Source organism: Eptesicus fuscus, chromosome 8 (assembly GCF_027574615.1).
Source record: "Eptesicus fuscus isolate TK198812 chromosome 8, DD_ASM_mEF_20220401, whole genome shotgun sequence".
Taxonomy (NCBI): domain Eukaryota; kingdom Metazoa; phylum Chordata; class Mammalia; order Chiroptera; family Vespertilionidae; genus Eptesicus; species Eptesicus fuscus.
This window is the reverse complement of record NC_072480.1, coordinates 103,637,277-103,663,832: the sequence shown is the minus strand read 5'-3', so window position 1 is coordinate 103,663,832 and position 26,556 is coordinate 103,637,277. Positions and strand designations below refer to the sequence as shown.

The 26,556-nt window shown below is 52.3% G+C and overlaps 1 protein-coding gene across 1 annotated transcript in view; it reads left to right on the top strand.

Moving 5' to 3' along the window:
- The window catches only part of CSMD1 (CUB and Sushi multiple domains 1), a 694,425-nt gene that overhangs the window by 78,203 nt on the left and 589,666 nt on the right, over positions 1 to 26,556 (top strand). The window contains exon 3 of the mRNA XM_054719948.1: positions 15,482 to 15,594. Coding sequence (XP_054575923.1) covers positions 15,482 to 15,594 — 113 coding nt within the window. The remainder of the gene's footprint in view (positions 1 to 15,481; positions 15,595 to 26,556) is intronic.

Genomic DNA, 26,556 nt, shown 5'->3' with positions numbered 1-26,556 from the left:
AATCCATTGGAACATTCTGGAAAAAGGGGAGGAGGTTAAAGCCAGGAGACCCATTGGAGTCTTCCCCTAATGTTTCCTGGTTTAATATTTCCGAAGGTTCTTCCAATAACCGAACCCAGCTTGAAAGTGCACATGTTCCTTTTAATAATTCTGAGGGAATGGAAATAAAACGGGGCTGTGAGAGAGCACACTTTTCTGCAGGGGTCTGAGCAGACTTTATTAGCTGGTGGCTTTTCTTTCTTTTCCTTTCTTTCTTTCTTTCTTTCTTTCTTTCTTTCTTTCTTTCTTTCTTTCTTTCTTTCTTTCTTTCTTTCTTTCTCTTTCTTTTTGGCAAATTGTTTAGAACATATTCAGCCTCTTTCAGAAATGATCTGCAGTCTCCTCACTGCAGTCCTTTTAGCCGCGGCCCATCCATGGAACTAAAGGCCCGCAGATGAATAACATTGACGGACACCCGTTTGTAGCTCAGGATCCAGAGAGAAGGGAACCAGCAGTTATCAGTGAGTTTTAAAATCATGGAGGTGGGGCGTGTATGCTTGTGTATGTTTGCCGAGGAAATAAGAAAATTGGAGCGCGATCAGGAAGATGGGGAATTACCCCCTATGTTGTCCTAATGCTTGGTTTACGCATCTTTCGATCATCTGTAAATGACAGCCGCTAAGCTCCCCGGCAGGCTGGGCAGCATCGCAATGGCGAGGGAACTCAAAGGTGAGATTACGATGGAATGAGCTTTATGAATGTCAACAGCGATATACATTATCTCCCACATTCGGAGGACAAGAGGGCGGGCATTCTTCATGGCGGGCAAGATCCAATCATCCAAATGTGCTGGGTGGCGTATTCCTTTACCAGCCACGACACTTACCATCGGACGAGACCAGGGATTTCAATTACAAAATCCATGAAAGGGAAAAGGCCAGCGACCCCGAGGAAATGTTTGCATGATTAGAATGTTATTAGTGGAATTAGATGCAAGTCTGGAATTTAATAAAACGGGGGGATGTGTCCAATGTGCTGGTGTGTGGACAATGAGGCTGCAGGAAACGGTCCTGACGTGGGACTTCTCTGCCATCGGAAGGAGGGGACCCAGAGTCCCAGTGGCCCCAGTGGAAGGGCAGGAATGTTTGTGTTGATGAGTCTCCCAGGCCGGTCAATAAAACGCACCCCCTTTTGTAAACTGGGTTTGGCACTGTTATATTGAAGGGGCATCTCTGAGTCTTTCCCCTTTGAGAAGGCGAACACAATTTCGAAGCCGACATTACAGTTATATTCTCATCCTAGGATTCCACAGGATTCACGGGAGCGAAGGGGGCTGTGGAGGAAACTGGGGACAGAGATAGAGAGGGGGCGGTCCCTGGACAGCTCAGTGGGGAGGGGGCCATCAGGAAAGGTCACCCACAATGAGGTTTCACTTCCTCTTAAAATGTGATCACGTGCCCTTGCCCAGGATTCCCAGAGCACGTTTTGGTACAACTCTGTGTGCCTTTAAGATAACACGGGGACACCGGTCGTTCCTCAGGCAGCACGTGAAGAATAGAATGCTCACTAGCCAGGCGTCCTCGCTCATCCATGTTTGCACCTTCCCCGCTCTTAGGCCTGCAGGAGTCCTCGGTTGTGCTTTCATCTTTGCTTCTCCTTCCTCGACCCTGAAAACCCCGGCATAACTTTAATTTGGAGATTTAATTCCGACGCCATGAACCGTGGGGCAGTTTCTCCAACAAGAGGTCGGGGAAGAATTCCCAAAGCCTCTCTCCCCTTTCCGCAAGCCGTCTCGGGAGTGAGCTGAGCCAAGGGAGAGGCGTGGAGGCATTGTCTGTTGACAGAGCATCTGCACCATTCCTTTTCCCGTCTGCACCCTGAGCGCTGGCATCAGAACCTTCCGAGGGCTTCCAGAGCGTGGGCGCGAGGACACTGCTCACCTTCTCTGAAGAACACACTTCCGCTCACGCCCTGAGGTCCTGACCTGTCACCTACTCCGCGATCCGTCCTTCAGTCCTGCAACATTTGAAGGGTTTTCTTTCTTCTCTAATGAGGATGGCACTCGGAATGCCCACCTTACAACAACTGCTCCCGCTGCCTCCACCACTGGCCAGCTTTACCAGCTCCCTGAGGCCTGTGCGCCGGGCTGCGCTCACCTAACAGGACTGTGGGTGGGAGGATGGGAAGGTTTGTACAGTGATCACACTTCGTAGATATCTGTGTGGCTACACACTCATCACCATGAGAGGGACCATCACTCACTTTTAAGAGTTCACTAAATGCCGGCCGGCATGGCTCAGTGGTTGAGCATTGATCTATGAACTAGGAGGTCATGGTTTGATTCCCAGTCAGGGCACATGCCTGGGTTGTGGGCTCGATCCCTAGTAGGGGGCATGTAGGAGGCAACCGATCTATGATTCTCTCATCATGGATGTTTCTATCCCTTTCTTTCCCTTCCTCTCTGAAATCAATAAAAGCATATTTTTTTAAAAAAAGAGTTCATTAAATAGTAACAATTGCATTACTTTATAGTCTGAGTTCAAATCACTGGAAGAAGAGCAACTTATAGTTTCAGTGTCAGAAATGACATTCAAGAAGTTTACAGACTTTGGATTATGTACAAACATAAAACATTCACTTATTCTGGTGTCATAAAATGCAAGTTCTAGGGAACTGCCAATTTAGTGGCATTGACTGAGGGAAAATCAACTTAGTTTTCAAATATGTTAGGGCTGAGAGACTCTCAGAGGGCTAGTTTCTATTTTTCTAGTTGTGTGGGGGAAGATCTGAAAGTGCAAATAATATATCTTTAGGCACATTGGTCTGAGCTGGTCTTCTAGGTAAATCTACAAGGAATCACATCTACACTAATAAAAGAGTAAGATGCAAATTGACCGGACCTTCATGACAAGCACCAGCCAATCAGGAGTGAGTATGCAAATTAACCCAACAAAGATAGAGGGTTAATTTGCATATGCAGGTGCCGAGCAGCTGGGGGCAGGACTCTTGGTGATGACGCAGGCATTCTGCACCGCCCCAGCTGCTCGGGGCCTCTGGGCAGCGTGGGAAGGCGGAAAGGCGGCTCCGGGCCAGAGTGAAGGTGGTGCCGGCAACCAGGGTAAGGAAGGCCCATTCTTGCATGAATCTTCGTGCATTGGGCCTCTAGTCTTATATAAAAGCAATGTATGTAACGTGTGTACGCATACACATAGAAGTGTGCATGTTTATGACAGTGGTGTGTGTATGAGGGTCTGCAAAGGTACAGGCCGCATTGTGAACAGGATGCCAAGCCGTGTGGCAGGGAGTGGATTGGCGAGCTCCTCCCTGTACGCTGTGCACGTGGGCGCTCTAGCTCTAGGACTGTGGCGCTGCGATAACAGAGAAGGAGCAGCGGGCCGTGAGAAAGGAAGCGCGTTTGGAAATGGCCCTGACTCCTCAGATGACGTCTCGCCCCCCAGTGCAGGCTGCACCAGGATGGCCTTCTTGTGTCGTTCAGAGCTGTGATTCAGGCGGTTTTGCTGGATGGCACAGTGGGTAAAAGGGCAAGCAGATAAAGCATCGAGTCCTGCGGCTCCGTAATGCAGACTTGGGCGGGTTGTACAGGCACCGGTTTTCCCGAGCATCTCAGAGAGCCGAAGGCCCGTGGAAACGGCTCGGGAAACTCGCCCGGGTTTTCTCCTTTTGCGGGAGAAGTGTTTGCCACCGAGTTTGCGTACCTGGTGGGGGATGTCGGAGGCTGAACATGAGACTCACAAAGAAACGTTCTGAGCTTGTAACAAACTCGTTGGGATGACTCGGGTTCTTTCCTGGGGTCTGTCAGGGTTTTCTTAAAGGCTCACTCTTCCTGTTCGATGGAGCACCACCGGGCCAGACCCCGGAGAGACTCCAAACCCGCCAGGCAGACCGAGCCAATGCCCCGTCTGAATGCCGTGCTGTAGTGCCTTAGTGAGCCGCGGATGTTTAGTTAGCATTTGAATAACTCCTGCAAAGCGCTTATTTTGGAGCCAGTTATGGCTTGTCTGAGAGACAGAAGTAAACACGTGGGTGATGGAGGGCTGTGCCAGCGTCACCAGGAGCGTCACGCAGACATGGCTGTGTGTCTATGTCCCAGCAGCATGGACGTGGCGGAGCTGACACAGCTTCTCCTGACACCGAAGGCTGCCTCCTCCTCCTACCCCCTGCCTCCTCTTCCTGCCTCCTCCTCCTGCCCCCTGCCTCCTCCTCCTGCCCCCTGCCTCCTCCTCCTGCCCCCTGCCTCCTGCCTCCTGCCTCCTCCTCCTGCCCCCTGCCTCCTCTTCCTGCCTCCTCCTCCTGCCCCCTGCCTCCTGCCTCCTGCCCCCTGCCTCCTCCTCCTGCCCCCTGCCCCCTGCCTCCTCTTCCTGCCTCCTCCTCCTGCCCCCTGCCTCCTGCCCCCTGCCTCCTGCCTCCTGCCTCCTGCGCAGCCCCTCGCCTGCGGTGGATGCCAAGGCGTTTGCTGCCTTTGATTCCATCTTAAGGAAATCGTCTTAACGATAGTTGGCGTCACATGACCCGGATTTTTAAAAGAATATTGTACCTCTTAGAACTTAACTTAGATACATATATTTCCATTAATATTTTCAAATGTGTAACTTTAAAATAAAATAGTCACATGATGACGTTTTTCAAAAGCAGAAGGAAAGGAATACAATGGAGTTAGTTTTCCTATGCGCCCGGCTGTTACCTTCTCGTCAGAGCCAATGACTGACTAGTAAGTTCCTTCCGCACCTCCCAAATGACACTGCGCACGTGTGTCCGCTGTGATAGGGATGCGTGCGTGTACATGTATGCCCGTCACACACAAGCACACACATGTGAATCATGCTTCTACAAGGAGCACCTGTGTAATACCCTCGTACGGACTGTGTCTGGGCTGCTGAGCGCTGCCGCTGAGGCCCCTTCCTTTCCACTGAACCCTTTCCCTGTGTGAACACTGAACGGAGCAGAACGTCTCGGGCAGTGGTTGGCAAACTCATTAGTCAACAGAGCGGCAAACCGCAGCTGAGAGCCACAGTCTGCCGACCGCTGGCCTAGGGTGGCTCCAGGTGCGGGGCTGCGTGTTCATTCGTTTATGGAAACTTCAAGCACATATGGTCGCTCTCTGTTGTGTGTGCTAACTGGTCGGCAGTGTCTCTCTTTGCTCTTATTATCATCTTACATCTTCTACGATGACATTCACCGAGATCGCTGCGTCTCTGCAGCTTGCATTTACAGCTCCGGCCAAGGTGGTGTTGATGGCTCTAGGCTTCTCCGTCCGTAACTACCTTCCCTTTGCCTGAGAAGATGGAACTTGGAATTATGCCGGCCGGTGTGGCTCAGTGGTTGAACATCGACCTGTGAACCAGGAGGTCATGGATTCGTTCCCAGTCAGGGCACATGCCCGGGTTGCGGGCTCGATCCGCAGTAGGGGGCATGCAGGAGGCTGCTGACCAATGATTCTCTCTCATCATTGATGTTTCTATCTCCCTCTCCCTCTCCCTTCCTCTCTGAAATCAATACAAATGTATTTTTTTTAAAAAAAAGAATGAATTGTGCATCCTCCCTTGAGTAGGCGTCAGTCTTTGCGATGTGTTTCTACATTACAGCTATTCTATCTTGCCTTACAAGTGCCAACTTTTTCCTACCTTGGAATAGATAAATACAGAAATACACATTTCTTCACAATGAAAAGTACGCGAAGAAAGGTATATTCTTTTAAACATGTACATATATATACCCAGGCACTTCAAGTATACAATTTGAAATGCGTGTACACATGTGCATATGTACATATATGTACGTGACCATCTCAGCGCAGACCTGGCAGACCTGGCAGACGCTGCAGGTTTGGGCCCAGACCCCCAAAGCCGGGCCTCGCAATAAAGCGAGCGCGATGACATGAGGCGTGCCTGCGTTCAGTGTGAGAACACAGAGACATCGTACAGGGCGTTAGAAAGAAATGAGCTGAAAAGAATCACTGAATTGTTAATGATCAATTATAGATCTAGGTAATGAAATGATTTAGTCATCCATAAAGTTGTGTACTGGTATTATTTTTATAATTTTTGTAATTTGGAAAAAGACATTTTACATGGAACTGACAGGAATCTCAGCGGTCAGGTGGGGGTAGAGGTAGGGGGGAGACAGTAACCAGAGAACCTGTATGCATAGATGCATAGCCCATGGACAGGGGCGATAGGGTGGTGAAGGCCTGGGAGGGGGGTGCGGGGTGAAGGGGGTCCATGGAAAAAAGGGAGGACATGTGTCATACTTTCAACAATAAAGATACATTTTAAAAAGCGGGAGGAAAGGGGTGACATATGTAATACTTTCAACAATAGAGATTAAATAAGTAAACAAATAAAACATAAGGTCAAAAACATTTTACATGTTGATTCTCTGTTACATTTGGCATCAGTAAAAGGTTGTCTTCAGTTTGTTTAAGAAAAATGACATAATTCAAGTAGCTGTGAAAACGTGACTTGATGAGCCATCAAAGTCCTTAGCCGAGCGGAAGCGGCTCCCGGGATGGGTGGCGCCCGGTGAGCAGTGAGTGTGGCTCAGGTACCTGATGCCGTGAGGGGCACCGAGCAGACCCGGGGCCAAGGTCACCCAGGAGAGCTCACCTGTAATTTAGCACGGAAAGGAAACCTGCCTCCATCTGCCGGGCTGAGGGCCTGCCCGGGGCTGGATTCCTTACCTTACGGAGGCCTCAGGCATTGGCTGCCCAGAACCCCTGAACCCCAGGAGGACGTGTTTGCTGGTTTAAGGCCCTAGGGAGCACAGATGGATCAGATAAGGCATGCTTTAATTTGATTTCCAAACCAGAACTGAGCAGTAAGAAGCCATTTTTATTGATTTCAGAGAGGAAGAGACAGGGAGAGATAGAGGCGTCAGTGATTGGAGGGAGTCATTGATCAGCTGCCTCCTGCAGCCCCCTGCCGGGGTTCGAGCCCGCAACCAGGACATGTGCCCTTGACTAGAATCGAACCTGGGACCTTTCAGTCTGCAGGCCAACGCTCTATCAACTGGGCCAAACTGGCTAGGGCTAGGGTTTCTTTCCTTTATTTAAATAATGTGGAAAATTATTTTTTAAAAATTTAAAGTATTAATCCAACTTTACACTCCCAGAATGAATTCCAGAATCGTGATGAATTTTATTTTGTGTATACTTTGTTATGATCTGCTTATGTTTATTATAGATGTTTATTTGTATCTATGTTTATGAAATGTAATGACTTGTGATTTTACTTTTTTGTAATGTCTACTTCAGATTTAATATCAAGGTAATATACGTCTTAAAAAAAAAAAAAAGAAGCCGTTGTGATCCTTTAAATGCCTGTAAAGGAGAGCAGGTGACTTCAGTGGTGTCATCGTAGCCAAGTATTTGTAGGTGATTGTGAGTCATCTCGGTGGAGTGTTGGGGGTGGGGGGCGGGGGGCGGGGAAGAGGCAGGCAGGCAGGGAGCCCCAGTGAACTGGACGCCCTGGTGGGACTCTGTGGGTAAGCAATGATGGGGAAGGATTCCTCACCAGGTCCCTCTGCGGGGGCCTCCCACCCTCCTGTGCTTAGAGGTGGAGAGTGCGAGCTGAGACCAGCAGGTTTCCCGCTCTCCTGGGCGGGTGCTCGCTGGAGGTGGTCTCGCGCTGAGGCCGGGGCTGTGCACCGGTGGGCTGTGAGGACCCCCAGGCCAGCGGCTCTCATTGTTAGGCGGTGGTTCCGCGGGGGAGCAGGGATGGAGGACAGAACCCGACACTAAATCCATCCGGGGTGTTCAGGGAACAACGGGTTGGGGTCCTAGGGGGCCCGTCTAAAAAGGAAGGCTGCTGCCCTGGCCGGTGGCTCAGTGGTCAGAGCGTCGGCCCTTGGACTGAAGGGTCTTGGGTTCGATTCCCGGTCAAGGGCATGTACCTGGTTGCAGACTCCATCCCCAGCTCTGGTTGGGGTGCAGGCGGGAGGCAACCAATCGATGTGCCTCTCTCTCTTTCTCCCTCCCCCTTCCTTCCACACTCTCTAAAAATCAACGGAACAAGTACCCTCAGCTGGGGATTAACAACAAAGTAAGGCTGCTCGGCAAAACGATCCAGCGCTTCCCTGACCACCTGTGTGCATGTATGAAGTATGCATGTCCTAAACCGCAGGGTCTAACGAACACGCACCTGGTTCCTGTGTTCCTGCCGCGTGGCGTGGCTGGAAGAGCACCGATGGGGACCCGGAGGCTGGGAGTGGCGCTGGCCTCGCTCCTCCATTGCCGAGCCCTGGGCTCACCCCTGCCCCCTGGGAAAGGGGCGACAGGCTCAGCCCACGGGGTTCCTGTGAGGACTTCAGGGCAAGTGTATGGGACGGACGTGGAGAACTGGTTTGGACCGGTTGACATCCCGCCCGGCACCTGGCACCTGGGCTCTGGAGTGGGGCCAGGGGAGTGTGGGCACCGGGTGGGCTGCACCTCACCCGCGTCTGGGGCGGCCCAGCGCCTCTGCCCGGCCCGCCATCCCGTCAGCGCAGCGGTGGGAGGCAGGTCACATGTAACAGCGCGGCGAGGCCGGTGGCTGCGGCGGTTCCCTGTGCTGAGAAGGGGGAAGCCCTGGGTGTCACTCTGGCCCCTGAGAGGCCGGGCGAGCAGGCAGAATAGGAAACAAAACAACACCCTAACATTCTGTCCCCGTAGCTCTGGACCCCGGGGTGGTGGGGGGCGATTACAGCCACAGGGGCTGCGCACAGGAACCCGGAGGCAGGCGGTCACACATCCCTGTTCTGGGAACGCGTGTCCGGTTTCAGGGATGGTTTCATCGTGACAAGGAAACGTGGCTCGGTTTCTACTTGGTGCCCTCAGGGTTTCCAGAAAACGCCTTGGGGTTCCGTTCCTTTTAAACGCCACCTGGATGTTTGGCTCACACACCCTCGCGGCCCAGTTCCCTGAAGGAAAGACGAGCTTCCTGCCTTCAGACGCAGATCTTCGCTTTGAGATGCGGTTAGCCACGCGTTTTGGTGTGTTTTCTAGAGAGAGCTAAGTTTTGTTTTGTTTTGTTGAATGGTCTTGGGCTAATAAGATATTTATTTTATTTCCAAGAGAAGATCCCTAAAGGCATTCTTCTGGAGAGACACCCTGGTGGGACATGTCCCGCCCTCAGCCCCATCACAGGCTGTCCTGCCCATGACCTTGAGGAGGAAGCTGGACCTGCGCTGGGAGGCCAGGGGGCGCGTGGTCTCAGTGAGCGGTGAATATGGAGGCTGCCTCCTGCCCCTGACGGGACCCAGCCCGCAGCTTATTCAGTCAACCTGGGGCTGACCTCCGTGGCAGGAGGGGGTGACTACCATCACCACCAACAACACATCCCCACATGCTGGACCCACAGTCTTTATAAATTATATATACACTAGAAGCCTGATGCACGAAGATTCGTGCAAAAATGGGCCTTCCTTTCCCTGGCTGCCGGCACTGCCTTTCTGCTCCGGCCCTGGAGCCGCCTTCCTGCCTTCCCACGCTGCCCAGAGGCCCTGAGCGGTTGGGGAGGTGCAAAACGCCTGCATCATCGCCATGGTGTGGATGCAAGCTTTCCGCCCCACCCCCCGCCACTCAGCACCTGCGTATGCAAATTAACCACCATCTTTGTTGGGTTGATTTGCATACTCACTCCTGATTGGCTGGTGGGCATTGGTCAATTAGCATGTTTCTCTTTTATTAGGTAGATTTTATTGACTTTAGAGAGAGAAAGGGAGAGGGGGAGAGAGAGAAACATCCAGGATAAGAGAGAATCATGGACCTCTGCCTCCTGCACGCCCCACACTGGGGGTGGAGCCTGCAACCCTGGGCATGTGCCCTGACTGGGAATCAAACCTGTGACCTCCTGGTTCATAGGTCAGTGCTCAATAAAAATATATATTTATTGTAAATAATATGAGAAAAAAATTCAGGCTCAAATAAGGTGACTAGAGAGACAACTGGACCTTAAAATAGTAATAAAGCTACAAAATAAATTGTTGTTGGTAAGACACTAAGCCCCATACTTACCCCACGGCCTGGGGACAACTGCAGGCACTGGTCATGGGACTGACCCTGGGCATTCAGTCCCCCTGCAGGGCTCCGAGGGTCTCCCTTTGCAGCCTTGCTGCCTGCACACCCGTCAGGGCTGACGGAGACTCCTCTCAGGACACTAATCTAATTGGCAAACACTGGGCCCTTTCAGAGCATTGCTAACTTGAGGGCCTGATCTGCCGTCCCGGCCGTGCTGGGCCAGCCTCCCTCAGCTCCGTCGTGGGCACCGGGGTTGCCGGGGCAGGCGACGCGGTGCTGTTAAGTATTGCATAGGAACGTGCGTTTGGCTACAGTTGGCTTTACAGAGATTTTCTTTCAAGCAATTAGCTCACTGGAATAAGACTGACTTCAGTGATTTTTTTCCTAATTTACTTAAAATATACACTTGACATTTTAACTAAACAGTCGTTTGAAAGAGAGTTGACATTTTGAAATCACGAGCCCTGTGGGTGATGGAGTCTGAGCGTAAGGAACCTAGCAGCGCAGTCCAGCGGAGCCCGCCTCACTCGTGTGTGTGGACTGTGTGGGCCCGAGGCTGCTGTGCGTGTGGACTGCGTGGGCCCGAGGCTGCTGTGCGTGTGGACCGTGTGGGCCCGAGGCTGCTATGCGTGTGGACCGTGTGGGCCCGAGGCTGCTGTGCGTGTGGAGCACGTGGGCCCGAGGCTGCTGTGCGTGTGGACTGTGTGGGCCCGAGGCTGCTGTGCGTGTGGAGCGTGTGGGCCTGAGGCTGCTGTGCGTGTGGACTGTGTGGGCCCGAGGCTGCTGTGCGTGTGGACCGCGTGGGCCCGAGGCTGCTGTGCGTGTGGACTGTGTGGGCCCGAGGCTGCTGTGCGTGTGGACCGCGTGGGCCTGAGGCTGCTGTGCATGTGGAGCGTGGGGGCCCGAGGCTGCTGTGCATGTGGACTGTGTGGGCCCGAGGCTGCTGTGCGTGTGGACCACGTGGGCCCGAGGCTGCTGTGCGTGTGGACTGCGTGGGCCCGAGGCTGCTGTGCGTGTGGACTGCGTGGGCCCGAGGCTGCTGTGCGTGTGGACTGTGTGGGCCCGAGGCTGCTGTGCGTGTGGACCATGTGGGCCTGAGGCTGCTGCCTGCTGGGCCGGCTGGTCACTGGTCTCTGATGCTCTCCTTCCGCCGCCCCACCCCTAATATCCATGTGGCTGCCCGGGGAGCGGGGACCTGAGGTCTGGGAGGAGCGTGCACAGCCTGGTGGGGGTCCCCAGTGCAGTGCATCCGAGTCCTTTGTTGTGAGACAGACGCAGAGACAACTTGCTCAATTCCAGAGCTCGTGTTTCTGCAGGATGAGGGGGTCTGAGAATGTGGGGGCGCCCCCGCAGACCCTCTGCTCCCCTGAGAATCACTCACCTCTCAGGGGCCTGCCCACAGGCACACACACTGGGCTGAGAGGGGACCACTTCCTCCAACAGGGCACGCAGAAGATGGGGTTCGGGCGGACAGCAGGCGCCTCTAGAGAGAGGCGGACAGAGAGGCGTGTGGGGCGGAGCAGCCGTGGCCTTTTCCCCGAGAGGAAATGGAGTTCTCCTCCCTGCTCTCCAGCTCCATGGCCTGTTAACCATCCTCTTCCTCCTCCGTCCAGGATTCAATAGGGCGTCGGTGCCACCCTGAGGCTTTGGATGGGATGCGATGGGGTGTTTTCCTCAGTGAGTTCAGGCGGGGAGGGTAGGAGGCTCGGCCCAGGGTAAGCAGGCCCCCTCCCGCCCAGCGCACAGGCCAGCTTAGGTTTTTAGGGAAACTTATGGCAGAAAACAGATGGTAAAGAGATGCAGGAGCATCTGTGGCTGGATTCCTATGCCAGTCACTCGGTGATTTAAATACAACCCCTCACCTTCTGAAAGGCTCATTCCCGAGTCCCAGGGAGGGAAGGGGCAGTTGGGTGCCCCACAAGGCGGTGGTGGGGGCCTGGGAGGAGAGAAATGGGGCGCGGATGCTGTCTTTTCTCCTTTCTTGTTTGCATAACCCCCACGTGGCTGGCACCCTGGTTAGGTATAGCCGAGAGCGAGTGTCCTGTAGAGAGAGGCGGCCGCGGCCAGGCGGGCAGGGGAGGGCAGGTGATGGAAGCTAGAAGGAGCACACTCCCCGTGGCTCCGGAGACGCTGTTTCCTTCCTGCAGCACTCAGAGAAGCGCGAGCAGCCCCCTGGTCTACGGGGTCTGCAACCACCCACAAACCGGCTGTTCCAAGACAGTGAGATGCCACTCAGAGGTCCCCAGGGCCTCGGGGAGAGCATGAGGGAGGTGACCAACAGCCTCCAGCCGCTCATCCGCAGGGAGCCGGGGAGGGAGCCGGGGAGGGAGCCCACCAGCCGTGTTTACGAGATTCCTCATTGTTATGATGGAGTAACGGCTATAAACATTCGACCCTCACACCTAGCTCCCCGAGGTCCTTCAGGATCTAGGAGGGAGGATGAGATCACATCATCGGCCCACCCCCAGTTCCGAGCCACTGAGGGGGGTCTGTTCCTCTGTCAATAAAATTCCCGCCTGTCTCCCATAGACACCGTCTCTCTCTCCACTTAGTAACTGACTGGCTTCTTTCTTCAGCATTTATCATTTTTTAAAAAATATATTTTTATTAATTTCAGAGAGAGGAAGGAAGAGAGAGAAAAAACATCTGTGATGTGAGAAAAAATGGATGGGCTGCCTCCTGCACGCCCCCTGCTGGGGATGGAGCCAGCAACCCGGGGCCTGTGCCCTGACCAGGAATCAAACCAGGACTTCTTGGTTCCTAGACTGATGCCCAGCCACTGGGACACACTGGCCCGGCATTTATCATTTTTAGGTATAGTTTTGCCCATGATTTGTTACACCTAGGCCTTTATTTTATCTTTTCATGGTTATAAATGCCCTGCGAGCTTTCCCCCTGGTGCCCAGGAGCTCAGCGCCATCACATAGAAACAGCTTTTCCCTATGTGTGTTGTTTCTAGGTGTTTGCTTATTTCCCATAAGCCTTTGCATTAGCTCTGGGAGGTTCCTTCTAGCTCTGTGACCTAGTGTATGTAGATGGTGGTGCCACCTGCTAGTGGGGCAGTTGGATTGCTTCCTTTAGGGTCTGTACACGCTTGTCACTGCTCAGCCTGCTGCACAGCCGTGGATTGAAGTGGTGCGGCCGCCCCGCCGTTGTTGTTGGTCGCAGGGTGAGCATGCAGAATGTCACCCCGCCGTGTCATGTTGGCGCAGGCTTCCTGTAGACACTGTCAGGTCGGGGCGCGTTCCTCCATGCACATTTCCTGGAAGACCTCTTTGTGATCGGATCTTCTTCTGCACCGATTCTGAGTTATCGCGGCCACTGCACTGGTTGATTTCCAAGTACTGGATCATCTGTGCATCCCTGGAATGAACGCCACTTGGTCGTGTGGGCTAACGCTTGCTAGACATGGCTTGTGTCTGCTTTCTGTATTTTGCTAGGGGTGTTTTGCAGGTGTATCTATTAGGTATATCTGTTTATGGGTTTCCTTTGTCACTGTTGGCCTTTAAACAACAGGGCTGTACGTCTCACAGTTCTGGGCACTGGGACGTTCCGGACCCCGGGGCCAGCTGACTCGGGGCTGGGGGAGGGCCACTTCCTGTCTCACACAGGTGGCATCTGCGTGCTGTTTCCCATCACGAGGATCACCTCCCAGCGCCCCCACAATGGGAGGTTCATCATATGAGTTTTGGGGGAACGTGACCCTTCAGTCCATGGCGGTAGACTTGGCCTAGGAAGCCTCCTGCACCTGGAGAGCCCGTTGGGGTAGTTGCGTGGCTGCAGGTTGCTCAGGTTTTCTCCTTCAGAGGGGGGTGTCGTGTGGCCTGTTTTCTAAGCAAGTGGCCCCTTCTGGTTGAGCTGACAAATGTATGTGGGTAGTCTTTGTAGCATAGCCTTGTGGTTGTTGTGTTTTTTGTTTTGTTTTGTCTTTAGTGTTTCTAGTAATATTTGCTATTTTATTCCTGATATCAGATATGTGCATCTTCTCCCACCCCTTCATTATTTTGTCAGTCTTGCAAAATGTTTGTTGATTTTGTCAATATTTTCAAAGAATTGTCAGTTTTTAAAATCGCTTTTCTCTGTTGCTTTCGATTTTGATTGATTCTGCACTTGTCTTTTCTTTCTGGCCTTCTGTTTGCTTCAGGTTGATTTCATGCTTTCTTCTCTAAGTTCTTGAGATGGGAGCGTGGATTATTAACGTGAGCTTTTCCCCTTTTCTGATGTATTTTCGGTGCTATCCGTCTTTCTCTCAGCCCTGCCTCGCGAGTCCACACGTAGAGGTCTTGCATTTGTTTCCCTCGAGATTCTCTCTTTCTCTGATGCCTGGGTGGCTCAGCCGGGTGCTGGCTAGTGACGGCGGCTGTTCCTTCATGTTTCTCTTCCATCCGTTCCCATTTTGAGGCTGCAGCCTGCGGAGACTGCAATCAGGTTCAGTGCTGTAGGCGGCATGGTGGCAGGACTTCTCCAGTGGGGATGGGGCCCAGGCTGACCTCTAGCGTCGGAGGTTCCGGTTCAGACCAAAGGAACCCACAGGTCTGTGCACAAGCCCCTTGATGAGCAAGTATTAGGGACAATACAAAGTGTAAAGCATCTCTTTGACCTTTCCCAAGGCTGTTAACTCGTAAAGGATGGTGATGTCATGACACGTGCTCACGCATTCTGAGTGCTGACTTCACCCTCAGGAACATATGGAAGTAGATCCAAACCTAGTGACACGTGAAAGACATGCCTTACAATCCAAAAGATGTGTCATGAAATCCAAACATTAACATCGATTTCTTTGACCCCTGCTCAAGGTCGTGGTGACTAGTTATGACTGCATGACTGGCATGTTCCCTTTTCGAGAGAAGCTGTGATTGCTTTCCGGGAGAGAGTAAGAATACGCACATGACCTATCCCCGTGGTCAGCAAACTCATTAGTCCACAGAGCCAAATACCAACAGCACAACGACTGAAATTTCTTTGGAGAGCCAAATTTTTTAAACTTAAACTTCTTCTCACGCCACTTCTTCAACATAGACTCGCCCAGGCCGTGGTATTTTGTGGAAGAGCCACACTCAAGGGGCCAAAGAGCCGCACGTGGCTCACGAGCCGCAGTTTGCCTACCACGGACCTATCCAATGAGACAGCCCCGTCTCCTAACCTAGGAGGAAGGCAGCACACTCAGAAGCAGGCGCTGTGGCCTCTGGTTTCACGGCGCTCCTGTGAGGAGCCCACAGCGTCTTCCGTCCCAGTGTTTTCTTTATGTCACTGGGTTAGGGTATGGCTCCTTCACAAAAGAACATTCTCAAAGGCGGTTTAAGTGGACAAACTCCGGTGACCGGAGATGCTCAGTTACCTAGCGATGCCTCGTGCACAGGTCCTGGGATTGTCCAACGGGGTCTCAGATGACTATGCCGCTGTGGAAGGGGGGATCGGCTGTGTTCATTCATCAGCTTCAGAGACACGTTCCCACGGGTAACTGCGTCCCTGTGTTTCTCTGAATTGCAGGTTATCGGGGTTCCAGCTGCCCTCCTCCATCGTGAGCTCCGGCTCCATCCTCACGCTGTGGTTCACCACCGACTTCGCTGTGAGCGCCCAGGGGTTCCGAGCCCTGTATGAAGGTAGGACACCCCGTCCACGCACAGTGCCCCCGACGGCTGGGCCGATGGCTCATGCCGGTCGCTCTGGGTTACAGGTTTTAGTGTGAATGTCAATCTCAGGGGTTTCAATGGCTTACATGTTTGAATTGGGAGCGATGCATTGCAGATTGGAGGATACCATTTGCTATAACTGCCAACATTTTTTTAGGAAAAAGGTGTGTTTACAATTTTCCGTTATTGATAGGACTCTTTTTTTTTTTTTTTCTTGGAAAAGCGGTTTTTCTTGTGACATAGGGAAGTTTGGAGAAGTCTGAGTTCTAATGGACAGCACCCCTTTACCGTGGAGAATTTATTCTTAATACAGCTGAGTTCTCTTAAAAAGGTTGTTGCATCAGAATACTGACAGTGCTTACACAAAGGGAGTTCTTTTAAGTGAATATTTGTTTTCCAAGTTGAAAGTGTTCATGGAGACGATCCTTTTGATTTTACGGTTTGGCCATCGGCAGGCCTCGGGGTTTGGTTTTGTTTGTGTTTGGATTTGTGTCTTGTCCCTTTGGGTGCGTGAAATCGGTTTGGCTGTCACTGAGCAAAGATGCTAAAAGGATCACAGGGGGGTCGCGGACTGGGGGAAATGCCGCAGGTGGCCACGGCGCGCTCCGCTAAGAAGCCGAGACCGTGACCCTCATGTGTAAACGCCAGCGTGGGCCCGTGTCAGTTGGTTTCACAAAGAAGTCGTGCCATTTCTTCCCTGTGTCCCAGGCCGTTACGTTTAACATAAATAAACTCCCGTGAGTTAATGAACGGCTGTGGGTGGGGTGGAGGCCCATCCCTGGCTGCAACGCACACCTTTGACCTCGGGTGTCCGCTGGGCTCAGGCACATCTCCGTGTTCCTATGGGGAGAACGGGGTGCGCTCGGCACAAGGCGTTCTTTGCGGGAAGTAAAATCGGCACGCGCTCTCTGCCGCGGAGCTCAGCCGCCACGCCATTACCAGAGAACGTACGGGTGGAATGCCCACTTTGCGCGTTTAAACAAACCAATGTGCCCTTTTCTTTAAAGTTTTATGTGGAATAACCCTGAGGACGGCCCAGGGTTCTGACTTCCGTGTCTCCCGGCCTCGGCGTTTGTGCCTCCACTGGCATCCGTGGCCTGAAGGATGGAGAATCCTTAGGTAGATCAGGGCCTGTCCGGGATACTGCCTCATTCAGAGAGGAACAGGCTCCCGTGAGATGGACAGCGGCTCTTCTCTTTCACGTTTACTGCACCTACCCCTCACGAGGTGCCCTAACTTCTCACCATCTCCTTTTACAACAAAGGTGTTTTTAGGCCGCCTGTGGGTACCGGAAGCCTGGCGTGTCTGACCAGCGTGTGGTATAGGCTGAGAAGGGGACTCAGCGCCTGCATTTGGGAAGCCCGGGCGATGCCCCTCCCCGCCCTGGCAAAGCTGGCGCTTGATATTGTGCTCTGCTGGGTTCCCGATCTAAACGCTGTGGCCACGCTGGTGACGAGGGATGGCCAGGTGCGCAGTCCTCCTGAGCCTTCCTGAGCTGCTGCTGCTGCTGGAATTATTGGGTGTCATGGTGGTTTAGCGAAAAGCCATTGGGGGGATTGTCTCTGCTGGAAAAATCTTTATGAGTTTCTTAAAAAATACTTGAAAAATGACTTGAAAAGAGAACAGGACCTTAAGTTAAAGGTCGTGTTTTCAAAGCGTGGATATTTGGAAAGGCTATTATTGTAAAATTTACATTGCTATAGGGACATGAAAAGAATATAGTCTCTCTACACGTGACTGCAAACTCTGTTTTGAAAGGGAAAAGCTAACCAGAAAGTGCTTTGTCGGCAAAACCTAAATTGCAGAGAGTATTAATATCAGTGTTTTAAACGTATTGCTCAATTAGCTTAAAGGCCTCCCGAGAAAATGAGTGTGTACTGTCTGGAGAAAAACCGTAATGATCGTCTAAACAGAAGAATAAAGAGGAGAGAATTTATCTAGAAGAGAGCAGGCCTCCAGTGTAAGCACCAGCTATGGATATGCAAATCAGCTCCCGCAGTGAATTTAAATACAATACCAAGGCAATGTCACCAAAAAAGTGAGGTATTATTATGAACAGTGTGTACAAAATATACCATTTAAACATAATGTAAAGCAGAAACAATGATAATTGGCAGAAAAAAAAAGTTAAAATACTTCTGGAACCAACACATTGAGTCCTTCTGATGAGTCAGATTTCCTTCTTTCCCATTGATTAGGTTGTACTTGGATGGGATCGCCCCTCACATGATTAATATCAGCCAAATAATGCAATGACATGTCGATGTCTTATTCAAGACATTCAAAATAAATTTAATTTATTAAAAAAGCTAAATCAGCATTTACAAATATAATTCACTCTACTCCTTAATCTAGTATTATTTTCTTCCAATTAAAAATTAGAATATATTTAATATTATCAGATTGAGATTTAATTTTTCATTTAAATTTATTTGCTTGAATTGGAGAAAATCTTTCAAACTTAAAATCTGCCTGAACACTACACCTTTGGGAAGAAAATCTGGGCACAAACTTTTTAGATTTCTGGCAGTGCTTTGGAATAGTGAATATTTACGTGAATTATTATTTATACATGGAAATATTAATCTACATAATGAAGATGGAAATGATAAATTGAAATATTCTAATGAATATGTTCAGGCATTGAATTTAACCCTGATAATCAAATGGGAATATTTATAAATTTCACACTAACTTATTAAGTATGGAGCCCTTCGGGTGTTAGTAAGTTTGTAGATTGCTGGTGAAATCAACATACTTTAACCCATAAATATGGAATAATGAAATTGAAGTTAAAAACATAATAGGGTGTTTGTAGTAGTTTATATGCTAGTTTCATGGTTAAACATTATCCTTTATGGTAAAGCAAAGGATTCACATACGTTTCCTTGGTGAATTTACAGCAGAAAATACTGGGATTGCACCTAATTTGCAGTGAAATGGAGCACTCTCGAAGTTCTGGTATCTGTCTGATAGTGAAGGGCCGTGTACGTAAGTGGGACTTACTTCCCTATTACTGTTTGTTGACCTTCCTTCATCGAGGTCTCAAATACTAAAAAGAAAATATTTATTTTTGTTTATCAAGTTTATGATATAAAAAAGACACGTGGGTCAGAAAACAGGCATGATACGCCAACACATGAGAAGTACTGTCATAGGAACACACATGACAAGGCATGGCCGTCGCTGACTGTGACTCTAGAGGCGGCGCCCGAGGCACCTGTGGCTCAGCTCCCTCCCATCCTCCGCAGCTTGCTCACCAGCGACCCGGGAACTGAATGCTGGGGCCCCGGGCATTGATGGTGGAGACTCCCCAGCTCCAGATCCGCGGCACTGGGGTCCGAGGTCTGCTTTACTTCTCCCTGTGGTTCTGTGTTAGCGCCCATCCTTGTTTCTGTCCTGAATATCCTTCCAAAGGTTTCCTAAGCTGTTTGGCACTTGTTATGCATTGACCCTGGGAGATAGTCTAAAAGTTGAGGTTGCAGGAACTGTGTCTGGCCATGCAGGCTGACTTTTTAGGATTTCTCAGGTGAGCCCAGTTTGCTGTGACACTGGTTGGATGTTTCCAGTCTTTGGCGGGAGGCAGAGTGTCTGTGAAATCCGGCTTCTATTTGGATAGAAAGCTCCGCTCCGGGAGGGCGGGGAGGCCGGCTTTCCTCAGAGCACCTGCTGGCAGCGCAGGGCGGGCTGGCTTTCCGCCCAGCAGCCTCAGAGGCGCCGTGGGGAACAGCAGCCTTTACGAGGCAGGGGATGGAAATCAGATGCGTGTTTGGACATAGAGGCTCGCTTCTGCAATCATCGTTTGGCAAGGCGGAAGGAAGGCTAAATTAGATTCATGTTTAAGGCAAAGCTGATAAGAAACAAAGGAATCTAGTCTCCTTAAATTTTCTTTAAACAGGCTGGCAGACATGGTGTTTAGAAATGGAAACATTTAACCACAAAGGTAGACAGTCAAATATGTTGAACAAAAAGTACTCATTCTACACCCTCAACATTTTTCTTAGCTTCCCAAGGTACCATCTCTGAGTTTATTGGCCTCCAATGTCATGCATGAAATCTATGGGAATCTGGAGCATGAAGATGTCTTTAATGAAGAGAATACTGAGGGCCTATTGAGGGGGATTTGACGTTACTCAACAGTAACAATGCGCTGTGTCAGAAACTCGTGTTTGCTCCCCAACATCCATTAGCGTGAGAAGAACAATTGCCCGTGAAGATGGCTTGGGAGACTCCCTGGGTTAGGAGACGCTCTTCTAACAGTTTTCTCTTTCAAGTGGATTTTTATCTAAAAATTATTCCTTCTATCAATCATGACATATGTTCTGCTTACTGAGGTTATATGTGTCCTTGTGGGTTATAGGAAGAAAGAAAGGCAGATACATAAATGATAGATAGATAGATAGATAGATAGATAGATAGATAGATAGATAGATAGGTAGATAGATAGATAGGTAATGATTGGAGATAGATGAGAGATAGATAGATAGATAGATGAGAGATAGACAGATAGATGAGAGATAGATAGAGAGAGAGAGAGATAGATGATTGATAGATAGATGAGAGATAGTTGAAAGATAGATAGATAGATGATAGATAGATGAGAGATAGATAGATGAGAGATAGATGATGTGCCTAGAATGGTATAAACTCATATACATTTTGTTATTAAATCCTCAAATGATATCTACCAGTGAAGTAAAATTACCTAATATTATCAGTTAGAGAACGTGAGGGAGTGACCTACAGCAATGTAAATTGCCCGGAGCTCATAGCTAATAACTAGCTGGTTAGTACTGAAAGCAGCAATTAAACACACGCCTGTCTTTTGTCAGAAGTTGTCATCTTAACCAGTCCCTACATATCCTTTCACATACTTGTTCATTTGTGTATACACAGATATGCCAATACACACATGACTACATGCATATGCATGCATGTGCATACATAGGTAATTACATCTAAGATGCACACGCCTGGGCATATGTGGTTATGTAAGTGAGCACACAGATCTGGCCCTTCATTCTCCCTCTCGTTCATCACTGAGCGTCGCTGAGTGCCTGCCGGGCCCTGTGCTGGAGGCGGGAGCGGAGAGGTGCGGACCTGCGGGGCAGGGAAGGACGGCCAGGGAGGTGGCAAGTGTGTGGCGTGAAACTGGTGCCAATGGCAGGAACGGCGTCGGACAAGCTCAGGACCAGAGAGACATGGGGTCTGCGTGAGGCCAGGGTCAGTGCGGGCGTGTCCCAGAACCGCTCGGAGCTCGCCCTGCTGCGTGCTGCTCGGCCTGGCATGGGCGCGGGTGGGTCCTCCAGGGGACACACCTCCCAGCACCTCTGGGTGAGGAAGGGTCAGGGCGGGGCCTGGGACAGACAAGTGGCCGCCCTGGAGGACAGGAGCAGTGTGGGGCAGGAGGCGGGCAGAGGAGAGGAAGCAGGAGGAGGGAGCGTGGAGGGCGCAGAGGGACCTGCTCTCTGAGAGGTCAGGCCCGGCCCTGTGACCCCCTCAGGGTCACGGTCAGGGGGTGGCGGCTTCCTCCGTGAGCGAGAGCGCTGCCGCTGAGGCCGGGAGGACAGGCTGCAGGAGTCCCTGCTGCGTTCCAGTTTGCCCGCCGCCCGAGTCACAGCCCTGTCGCCGCCACCTGCACTTCGCGGCTGTGGGTCCGCCACATGAGCAGAGAGCTGCGGGCTGCCCTGGGTTCGGCCGCCTTCAGGTCAGCCTCCAGCGGGCAAGTGCAGTGTGGGTGGTCCTTCTCCCGGGACCTGGAGGGCGACGAGGGGCGCCCAGAAAACACGGAACCCTTGTCCGGCACAGAGTAAATTTTCAAAAATATTTTTGAGTCCTAGCCAGTGTGGCCCAGTGGATAGAGCAGCGGCCTGCGGACTGACGGGTCCCAGGTTCGATTCCGGTCAAGGGCACAGGCCCGGGTTGCGGGCTCGGTCCCTGGTGGGGGGCGTGCAGGAGGCAGCCGATCGATGATTCTCTCTCATCATTGATGTTTCTATCTCCCTCCCTCTTCCTTCCTCTCTCTCTGAAAGCAATAAATATATATTTAAAAAATATATTTTTGATAAAAAATCTGCACTCAGCCCTGACTTGCCTGCACCCCGTGGTTGGCATTTCTTCCCCTGGGAACCCTAAGGGGAACCGCGCCGCAGAGAATGCTGCGCAGCCGACCTCCTCTCGGATCCCTGTGCCTTCTTGTCCAGAAACTTATAAAAAGCAGGGAAAGGACTTCAGAACAAGCAGGTCACAGGGTCCCCGGGGGCACGAGCCCCCCTCTTCACAACCCAGACTCCACAGGGGTCAGCGTTAACCTGGGAAGCATCTGCTGCCTCAGCTCATTTACATTCATTTCATGGCTGGACCCGGCTCCCAGCTCCAAGGGCTGACCTTCCCTCCCAGGTCTCACTAAGTGATGAGCTGGGTGGGCGGGGCTTCCCCTTAGGTGGGCGGGGCCTCTTTCCAGCATGGGCGGGGCTTCTTCTTGGGGCACTTCACTGGATGTATTCAGCATTTCCCTCCAGCACGCAGCATTTTCTTTTCTCTAACATCCGTGAATCTGGATTTTTAAAAAAAGGGCAGCTAGATTATTACCCTTCAAGCTCAAAGCTCTATTTAGAATGTCAGCCCTGATTTCTTTCTTCCTGGAATCGATTATCCAAACCCAACCTGCATTAGAGCGTGGGCCACGGGGGACACGCCTGGCAGGAGAGGAGCCCCCTCTGAAGAGAGGCGCGGCGGGGAGCTGTCCACGGAGGGCGTGTAGCGTGCCTGTCACTCAGCTTGGGTCCCACAGCGTTACTCAAGCTGAAACCAGCGGGAGTGCTGAGCATTAGGTTCCTCTTGGCCGTGGCCGTCCAGGGGAAGCCGGGGAGGGCGCCCCTGGCGGACAGCACTTTCTGTCTGCAGCCACAGAGCCGCTGGCCCTCAGCCGGCCTCCACCCGGCTCCGTGTCTCTCTGTCCCGATGGCAGATTGTCAACGGCAGGCGCATCGGAACCCCTCGTAAAGGAGTCCAAATGGCTCTTGAAAACACTTATTGCCACTAGAGAGGTCGCCATGAACGTCTCCAAAGCCCGGGCATGAGAGAAACGGGGTCCCTCCTGAAAGGTCAGCCCTAAGGCACCAAACAAGGGGTCGACGCAGAGCGGTGCCGAGGCCCCGTGACGAGGGGGGTCGGCCGGTCCACAAGGTGTGGCAGCCGTCACCTTTGACGAAAGGGAACAGACCACAGGAGAGCGTGAGGGTGAGCCCTGCAGCCACGGAGCCAGGAGGCCAGGGATGCTCAGCCCAGAGCCGGAGTCCTAGGGACCAGCGGGCGGCATCCCGGTGCGGGTGCGGGTGCGGGTGCGGGTGCGGGTGCGGGTGCGGGTGCGGGTGTGGGTGCGGGTGCGGGTGCGGGTGCGGGGGTGGGTGTGGGTGTGGGTGCATAGAGCCCACCCTCCTCATCCCGGTCCCCTACTCTGGAACCTGACTTCCTGAATTTGGGTCAGAGACAATCTCAGTCCCTATGACACTGTGAGGTCCTCGGAGTGATTTTGAATAGAAGTGTGTTTTATTTGGGGGCGTTCTCCGAGAAGGTCAGGTGACTTCTGCCGATGGAGGGTCTGCGCTCTGCGCACCTGCGTGAGGGCCTGGAGTGTCCTTTGCTCTGATCCCCGTCGCTCAGCTGGCTTCTTACCGCTGTTTGGGTTTTGTGTGCGAGCACGCAGCCTTCGGGGCCCCGAGGGGGCGAGAACGGACCCTGCCGTCAGCAGACACAGCCCCGTGTCTTACCAACGTGACGCGGATTGTAGGTCTTGGCTGTGTGAGCGTGATGAGCGTGCATTGACCCGAGGATGAGCCTGCTGACTGGGCACCAGGAAATGTGGCTCCCGATGCAGCAGGAGGGTCGCCGTCAGCCACGGAGGCGACGGACTTCATTCCCACTGAGTCACCCCTTTCTCTCGGCCACACACCAACTCGCACGCAAGTGCACACACCCCTCATGACCTTGCTGCGAACGGCTGTCCTTCACGCGCCCTCGTAAGAACACGCTGTCTTCTCTGTGCCAACACTACCACCCAGACCTAGAGTAGGTCCCGTATGTTTGGAACAATCGTGATGTCCATGGTACATGAAAGTGAAGACGTGTAGGATGACCCCATTGCAATCAACATATGTTTAAAAGTGATACTTGTGTAAGTAGCTACATACACCTATGTGTGTTCCCATGTGTATGTTCGCACACACACATGCAAGTACTCAGAAAAGGGCCGGGGCGGACCGGAACTGTTCATCTACGGTAATTCCGGGAGGAATTGCATGATTAGGAAGAGGATTGCTTCGCCTTTCTTTGCATAATTGCTTTATGTCACTGGTTGCCATGAGCATTGAAAACATCCGCTAATGAGCATCATAAGGAGACGTTTCTAAAGATGATGCGGGAATCAGTGAGCCTAAAGGATCCCCGGCTCTTCCTAGAAGCTGGGAGTGAAACCAAGTGCTGAACCGTCTCTCCAGGTTGTTTCCACGCCTGTCCCTGGAGCCCAGCCCCGCAGCCGGAACCCGGGGAACGGTGTGTTCCCGAGCGCTCCCCCAGGGAAGCGGCAGCTCCGCTACAGGGACGCAGGCCGGCGGCTCCCCGGAAAAGGCCTGCAAAGTCCCAGTCAGAACAGATGAGTGCTGGCTCCTGCCTGCCCAGCGGTTAGCCCCACGCCAAGGAGCCGTGGCTGCATTTCGCAATGTTTTCCTCCAGCCAGATTTCAAGTTTTGTCCTTTCTACCTACTCATCTACCAACGTTTTCCCCTAACTGTTCATTGATTCTGTTTTCTCAGTAATAGCCTGTGTCGTAGACAAATTACTCCAGGCTTATATGCATATGCATTCGGTAACAATCTCAGGTAACGTTTGGAAAAAGCGGTTATTATTCAAAGTGAACTTTTATAAGCAAAAATGATGAGATGGAGCGATTGATTTTCACAGCCTCCCTCCTGCTCTCGGCTGTCAGCTGTCCTTGCTGAGGGGCACGCTGAGTGACTACAGAGCAGATGCCCTCTCCGTTTCAGCGCCCGTAGCCTCCGCTGCCCAGCGTGGGCACTGGACAGGACCGGGCTGGAGGAACGAATAAGGCACCTGTTTGCATGTGGACGAGGGCGTGGTTCTGAGGTCTGGGTAGCCCAGTGTGGGGGGCGAGGACCTCAGCTAGGGACTGGGCCCCTCTGGGACCGGGATTGGAAGGACACGCGGTGACAGCAGGCAGGGGGACAGGCGTCATTCCGAACAAAGCAGCCAGCCACCAGTTGAGCAGGGGCACCTTATACACATGCTCAACCGCAGGAGGCCCGGCCAGTTCCCGATGCTCGTGCCACATGCACGTATGCAGGTGACATGGGTGCGCCTGCGCAGGAGGCACAGTGCGACTGCTGAGACTGTGCCCTTGCGTGTCACACGGCAGAGCAGCTTTTAACAGAGCCACACTGCTGTGTCCCCCCCCCCCCCCATGCGTGGGCATGGCAAGAGGCCTTGAACATCCGCCGTACCCTGGTCAGGGCCCCGCCATCCAGCTTCCCCATCCCTATGTGCATGACCCCTGGACATGTAACCACGTGTTGGTGGCATCCGGTTCTTCATTGTAAAGTGAAGCGTGAACAGGACCTCCCTCCGTGTGGTCACGGGGCTACAGATGACGCGGCGGGGACTGTCTGGCTCAGTGGCTGGTGCAGGGGACTTGGAATTTGCTCTCCGGTTCTGCCGTGAGACGCTGGCCTCCCTGAGCGTTGGGCGTGAGGTCCCCCTGCCTGGAGCCTCACGGAGCGCTGGCCTTCGGCGCCAGCCTCCGTCGTGAGCTAGTGTCCTCTCTGCCGTCACATCCTTCCTGCCGCCCCTGTGCCCGCCTCCAGCCCACCTGCTCTCGCTTTGGATCGCTCCATCTCTGTTTCCGTCGTTAAGGAAAAGCCACCCAGCCCGGGAGATTCTGTTTCTCTCAGTGAGACCGGGGAACCGGCTTCATGCCCGACCCTGCACGGGACTGTGGTTCATGGCTGGCTGGCGAGCAGCTGCACGTGCTGGGTCGGGTGACCTTGTGGATTTGCTCCAACCTCAGCTCGGCAGGCCCTCTCCTGCTGTTTAGTTTTTGATTCGTTCACTCTTTATTCTGACATAACAGGAATCAGGATAGAGCTCTCCAAGGAGAAGTGAAACGGCATTTTTACATTTGCGTCTGGTTACAGATGGTTAGTTTGAGGTAAGCCCAGGGGTGTGAAAGGTGAGGTGGGTCAGGACTGGGAAAAGGAGAAACCCAGGCGAATGCGAGGACCGAAGTGCAAGGACCCGAGAAAGCGGTAGGAGGCGAACATCCAAGATTTAAATCGGCAGCGGGTGGGGCTCAGTGGTCACAGGAACCAGGAGGTCATGGTTTGATTCCCGGTCAAGGGCACACGCCTGGGGTGCGGGCTCAATCCCAGTGTGGGGCGTGCAGGAGGCAGCTGATCCATGATTCTCTCTCATCTTTGATGTTTCTATCTCTTTCTCCCTCTCCCTTCCTCTCCGAAATCAATAGAAATATATATATTTTAAAAGATTTGAATCAGGATACAAATATATTACAATATGAAGATGGATCAAAATCCTTTTAGTTCTGGAGAGAATCAGAGTCACGCCCCCTCTCAGGGGAGCCTCGGGAGGCACCCCGCTGCCCAGCCCTCGCTGGGGCTGCCCACTGCGCTCGGTGGACCCACGCCTCCCCCCGTGGCCGCGGCCACCCTCAGGACACTCGTGTGGAAGCCACGTCCTGAACCGAGGGCCACACACCCTGCACAGGACCCGCACCACCAAGTCAGCCACGCGCCTCTCCTCGATCATCCACAGAAACAAGTCACGTTTGTACAGAGTTGTCGGATCCAAGGAGGTGGGGTCAGGGCATTTATATTGTGATTATCTACACTAATAAAAGAG